Source organism: Aythya marila (genome assembly GCF_965140915.1).
Source record: "Aythya marila genome assembly, chromosome: 7".
NCBI lineage: Eukaryota > Metazoa > Chordata > Aves > Anseriformes > Anatidae > Aythya > Aythya marila.
In genome coordinates this window covers 32,681,970-32,688,005 of record NC_139048.1, presented here as the reverse complement: position 1 = coordinate 32,688,005, position 6,036 = coordinate 32,681,970, and the positions used below count along the sequence as shown (strand labels likewise).

The window sequence follows — 6,036 nt, the reverse complement described above, 5'->3', positions numbered from 1 at the left end:
CTGACCTCCTGGGAATACCTGCCTGGCTCCCGTCCCTCCCTCCCCTTGCATGCTGGTGATGATTTTATAATCAAGGCATAAGGAGAGGGGTGTGGTAATTGCCCTGCGTAGGTGTCTGTTCTCACTACTTCTCCCAGCTGATCCAAGATTCCTCAGTCTGGGAGAAGCACGGGGAGGAACCGGCCACAGGACTCACTCGGGGACAGCATGGAGAGCAGATGGAGTGGCTGGGTGCTGGTCCTGGCCGTGTGCCTGGGCTCCTACCGAGGTAAGCTCAGGCCTTGCGGGTAGGACTCTGAGCCCAGAAAATGCCTCTGGACCCCTAAACTATCCTAAATTCTCTCTTGGACATGTCTGCCTGCTTTTGAAAGGCCAGGAGGGTTTAAACTCCAAATACTTCCTTGTCCCTCATTGGGGTTATGCCAGAGAGCTGAAGCACTCTCCAGCAGGTTGTGCTTTAACATGTCCGTGCAGAATTGCCTGTTCTTGCCTTTGAAGGTGACTTTAAGGCCAAAAAGGAGTTTGTCCCCTTCCTCCTGTGGACAACATGAGTAGGACAGAGCTGGCTTTCTGTCGGGGCGTGAGGGATGTGGAGGAAATGGGGTGGGAAGGGGAGGAGGAGGTGGGGAGGCAGCAGGGCTGCCTTGTTGCCTGTCCTGGCTTCAGACCTGGCTGCGTACGTGTGCTGTGGGAGCAGCTGTTGTGGTGCTTGTGCCGTGGAGGAACCAAAATGCCACCCAAAGCCGTCCCTTAGGGCTAGGGGGAGCAGGGGGCCCTCTTTGGGTGTAAGCAAGCAAATCCCCCAGGCACAGCCCTCCCAGGAGCCGGAGCTTTCCGCCCTGTGATCCATGGGGAGCCGCCACCTCTTCCCAAGGGAAATTCACTGAGCTTTGAAAAAAAGGGCAGGGGCAGCCTTTTAGAGGGAAGAGCCCCTCTCCTGGTGCCGGTGGATGAGCTGACAGCAGGAGCACCCCAACCAGCACCAGGAAAACCAGGAAAATTCGCCTGCTCCCTGTGCTGGGAGGGTGCACGGAGCCTGCTGTGCCGGCTCTCCCTCAGCCATCCTCGCCAAATCCTCCCGTCCCCTTTGCTCCAGGCTTTTCCCCTGGCAGCCTTAACCCCAATTCCTCCCCCCGGAGGGGGTCCTGGCATGGGTTTAGGGGGAAAAGGGGGGGTTTTGGGTGTGCGGCGGAGCGCGAGGGCCGGGAACTGGGGCGGCGGGGCCCACGCGCCGCCCCCGGCTTGGCACCACAACCGGTTCCCCAGGCTTGGCCGGCTCGGCCGGGGCTCCTGCCTCGGCTCCTCGCCCCGTGCCCTGCTCTCAGGTGCCGGGACAGCCCCCACAGCATCTCAGAGCCCCCATGGCCATGCTTTCCCTTGGGCCACCCTTTATTTGTGTTGTTTTAGTGCGATTTTTTCCACAGCTTCAGCTCGAGCAGAGCTAGGCCTCGGTGTGCTTCAGCCACGTCTCCCCGTCCTTGTGCGTCCTACAGAGGCACTCAGGGGGCTGTCCCCTCACAGGGGCTGTGTGGCAGGGTTGTGGCCATGTCCGTGGGTCAGGCAGGGTTGTGGCTATGTCCGTGTTTTGGGCAAGGCCAGCCTCATCCGTACCCTTGGTGCTTTGGGGCAGCCTTTGGGTGGCGCGTGCAACCCCTTCCGCAATTACCGGCGAGCTCGTGGGATGAGAGGGCGAGCTGAAGCCAATTAAAGCCGGGATGCTCTCGGGCACCCATCCTGCTGGGAGGATGCGAGGGGTGGGAAGTGATTCGGGGCAGCCCTGAGCTGCTCCCCGTGGCCGGGCTGTGGTGTGCAGGCAGCGGGGTGCCGCCAGGGAGCGGGGCACCACGGCTTCCTGGCACCAAACCTCGTGCTTTTGTGGGTTTCCTCGGTCAAAGCAGGCTTGGGAGGAAGAATTGGCTTAGAAAAAAGAAAATAGGCAGAGGTTTGGATGAGAAAAAGCTGCAGTGCTCATTTTTCACCTAGACCTATATCTTATCATATATATGTGTTTATATATATTATACATTAATACATTTATTATATTATATATGTTATATATTTTATATGTTATATGTTTTCTATATATTTTATATATTATATATTTTATATGTTTTATATATTATGTTTATATGATCAGAAACATGTTGCAAGTCATCCTCCTTCTTCCCTTCCATTTTTTTCTGTCGTTGCTGCCCCTAACTCCCATCTGACTTGCCATTCCTGTTCCTCCTGCTGCTAACACCACACTTAAAAAAAAAAAAAAAAAAAAAAAAAAAAGCATGCCATATATATATATATCTCAGCTGATGCGGCATCTCGCACACATCTAGGTGTGTGGGACGGGAAGCAGCGGGGCTCACCCTGCCCCGGGGCTGGTGGGGCAACAGGGGCTGAACGCACCCAGCGCTGCTGAGCTGCGCCAGCGCTTTTGCCGCAGCTTCCTCGGCCCCGCGCTGGTGGCTGCAACCCCTGGCAGGGATGGATCTTGCCCCATGGTGCCCGAGAAAATTAATCCTGACACGCAGAGGTGGCAATTAAAACGCCGGCGCTGCTGGTAGGCGCTTATCAAGCGGTGTTGCACCATGCCTGGATGGAGCGAGCGACGCTGGCACCCCCGGATTATTTATTTTGCAAGATTTATTAGTGTTTTTTAAATTTTTTTATTTTTTTTTTATTTTTTCCTTCCCAGTGTGTTCAGCTGCCTAGGCAGGGGGTGCCCCAGGCTTGCCGTGCTTTTAAATGGGCTGAAGCCACCACGGCACGCGGGTGCGCCTGTCCCTATCAGGGTTAACACGAGATGCTGCAAAAGGAGAAAGCGACGGGGTTGGGGCTGGGGGAGCTTTGCCAGCCAGCAGCAGGTGGTGGGGATAAAAATAAATAAATAAATAAATAAAAGAACAGCTAAATAAATAAATAAAAAGAATAAAAGATGCCGTTGCGAAAGCCGAGGTGAATCAGGGTGGGAGGGGTGAGCAGCATCTGTCCTCACCTGTGGGCAGACCCGGGGCAGGATGGGGAGCTGGTGTGGGGTCGGGATGGTGACCCCCAATGGGTGCTGATGCCCCCAATGGGTGCTGATGCCCCCTCTTTATCTCCACCCCCCTTCAGCCGGGGCCAGCCCCCTCCCCGAGTGCGGCGAGCGGCCGGAGGAGTGGTGCCGTGATGTGGGGACGGCGGCCAAGTGCGGGGTGCTGGAGCTGTGCCGGCTCGCCGTCTGGGACCGAGACCTGGGGGTAAAAGCAATTTGGAAGGGAAGGGTCACCCTGCCCCAAAGTGGGGGGGTCTGGTGGACAAATCCTGCCTTTTCTGGCCCCAAAGCTGGGCAGAGCAGCCTGCGGGGGCTGGTGGGCAGGGTTTCTTTCCTGCAAAACGCCACAAGGGTGGGATGTGGGGAGGATGCAGGGGGTCTGGGTGCCACAGCAGCATCCTGACGTGTCCCCTGCCTCAGCAGAAAGGGATCCCGTGCCACCTGTGCCAGGTGGTGGTCTCCACGGTGGGGAAGATCCTGCAGGACAACCGCACCGAGGTGGGTCATCAAGGGCAGGGGGCACAGACCGGTGTCCCCCCCACATCCCTGCGGGGCCAGCCCAGCCCTGAGCTTTCCCTTTGTCCCCTAGGAAAAGCTGAGGCTCTTTTTGGATAAGAAATGCCAGTACCTGCCCTTCCAGGACTGGTCAGTCAAGTGCAAGAAGATGGTGGACACCGGCATCCTCATCCTGGTGCAGCTGGGCAAGCAAGTGCTGGTAACAGCCCAGGGCGGGGGGAACCCCTTAAAGGGCATGGTTTGGGGAGCAAAGGAGGGGTCCTACGGCCCCCAGGGGGCTGGAGCTCACACTGGGGCAAAAGGGATGGGGACAGAAGCGATGGGTGGATGTAGGGTGTGATGGCTCAGCCCTGACCGCCCCTGTCCCGCAGTCGGACCCGAAGGTGGTGTGTGGCACCATCAAGCTGTGCCAGCCCTGGGGCAGCCCCGAGGGGGCCCTGAAGTTTCAGGAGCCACCGCCAGCCCCCGCGCAGGACTTTGCCCAGCTCTCCATACCCCTCATCGCCGGCGTCCCGCTCCTGCTCCAGCCCCAGGACACTCCTCGTGCCCAGGTACCTGCCCAGCCCCACCAACACCCTGCCCTCGGTGCCCCGTCCCTTTTAATTACCCCTCTGATGTTTTGGGGTGCCGCTGTCATCCCGCAGGAGCCGGGGGACCTGTGTGGGGACTGCGCCCGGCTGGTGGCGGCGCTGCAGGTGGAGCTGGGCGCCTTCGCCCGCTCCCTGGCGTCCCGTGCTGAGAAGGAGTGCGAGGGCCTGGCACCCGTCCTGGCACAGCGGGTAAGGTCACAAAGCCACCTGGCTTTGGGGGGGCGGAATTCAGCATGGGGTGAAGCCCCCGGGGGCTCACCGTGCCCCCTTCTCCTCGCACAGTGCAAGCGCTACCTGGCTGAGTACGCGGACACGGCTGCCTGGCTGCTCCGGCACCTGGTGAGCGAGGGAGCTGCTTTCCGAACAGCTTCTCCCCCCCCTTTTACATTGCAACTGCTGCCATTCACTTTTTAATGATCATTTTTTCCTTTCTATTTGCCGCCTCCCTCCCCCCAGCAGGCTGAGGTAAGCGAGATGCCCGTTGCCTTCCCGACGAGGCTGGGGATGGGGGGCTGAACTTGCCGAATTCGGGGCGTCTCTCCCCAGGACCCGAGGGAGCTCTGCAGCCTGCTGGGGCTCTGCCCCTCCTTGGCGTCCTCCTTGGCACTCTCATCATCGGGATCCATGCATGCACTGCTCTCCGAGAAGCTGGCCCAGCTCCTCAGCACACTGCTCCCTGATGGGGTACGTGGGGCTTGTCCCACCCCTGGCCACCCTTAAAATCCTAAAAGGCTGGGTGAGGGGAGTGTTACCTTTTATATTTTTTTTTATTCTCCTGCCCCAGGAGGCCACGCCGCTGTGTGAGATGTGCGAGTTCGCCGTCAGGGCGGCCGAGAGCCTCCTGGAGAACAACATGACGGAGGCGAGCTGGGGCTTTCGTGGGGCTGGGGGGCGGCCAGAAGGGTGGCGGTGGGGTCCCTCCGGCATCACCCTCCCTGCTCTCACCCCCCGAACAGGAGCAGCTGGTGAACGACATCGAGAAGGTGTGCTACATGCTGCCCCACGGCGTCATCGGGCAGTGCAAGGACTTCGTGGACTCCTACGGCAAGGCGGTGGTCATCATGCTGCTGGAGGCCACCGACCCGCGGGCCGTCTGCACCATGCTGCGCCTCTGCCCGCGCCGGGGGGCTGCCCGCGGGGTGGCCGCCGCCCTCGAGCCGGCCACGGGCTCCTTCTGCAATGTCTGCCAGATCCTCATCACCTACTTCGATAACGAGCTGCTGAAGAACGAGACGCTGGCGGAGCTGGGAGACATGCTGGAGAAGGGCTGCGAGCTGCTGCCCGCGCCGCTCACCGGCAAGGTCAGCTGGAGGGGGTCCCCAAACCACCTCCTTTTTTCCCCTTTTTGTTTCCTGTGGGGCTCACCCCAAACCTGCTTCTCTCCCGCAGTGCGAGGCGCTGGTGGTGCAGTACGAGCCGGCGGCCGTGCGGCTCCTGGTGCAGATGATGGACCCTGACTTTGTCTGCACCGTGAGTGTGCCCTGCTGAGCGCGGTGGGACGGGCAGACAGCGTGCGACCTGTCCCCCCCCCACGGTGTCCCCTGCCCTTTTTCCACACTCAGCCTTTTCCCCTTTTTCCATGCAGAAAATCAGAGCTTGCGACTCGCCCCTGGGCTCGGAGCCCTGCGCCTGGGGACCGGGATACTGGTGTGCCAGCATGGCCACTGCCATCGAGTGCGATGTAAGCGGTGTCACCGTCCCCCTTGCCACCCGCTGTGCTTCCCCTGCTCCCCTACAGCTCCCCAGGGCTCTGCCTGCCCCCTCCATCCTCCCCGTCTCTCCCCACAGGCCGTCGAGCACTGCAGGCGTCATATATGGGACTAGGAGCCACCTCTCCGGCCGGGCTCGCTGCGGTTTGGGTTCGGCACCCAACGTACCCAGGACCCCCCCCCTTGGGATGCG

General features: G+C 60.1%; 1 protein-coding gene across 1 annotated transcript; it reads left to right on the top strand.

Annotated features, from left to right (window-relative positions):
* The first annotated feature begins 175 nt into the window (after window positions 1-175).
* Window positions 176-6,030, top strand: LOC309880145 (prosaposin-like). The gene is made up of 14 exons (XM_082764674.1): window positions 176-268; window positions 3,109-3,233; window positions 3,452-3,526; window positions 3,618-3,743; window positions 3,916-4,095; window positions 4,189-4,323; window positions 4,417-4,473; window positions 4,591-4,599; window positions 4,681-4,818; window positions 4,919-4,996; window positions 5,091-5,435; window positions 5,524-5,604; window positions 5,720-5,815; window positions 5,923-6,030. Exons 1-14 carry the CDS (start codon window positions 208-210, stop codon window positions 5,956-5,958), a joined length of 1,542 nt encoding a protein of 513 aa, XP_082620800.1. The 5' UTR covers window positions 176-207; the 3' UTR covers window positions 5,959-6,030.
* Window positions 6,031-6,036: the final 6 nt, after the last annotated feature.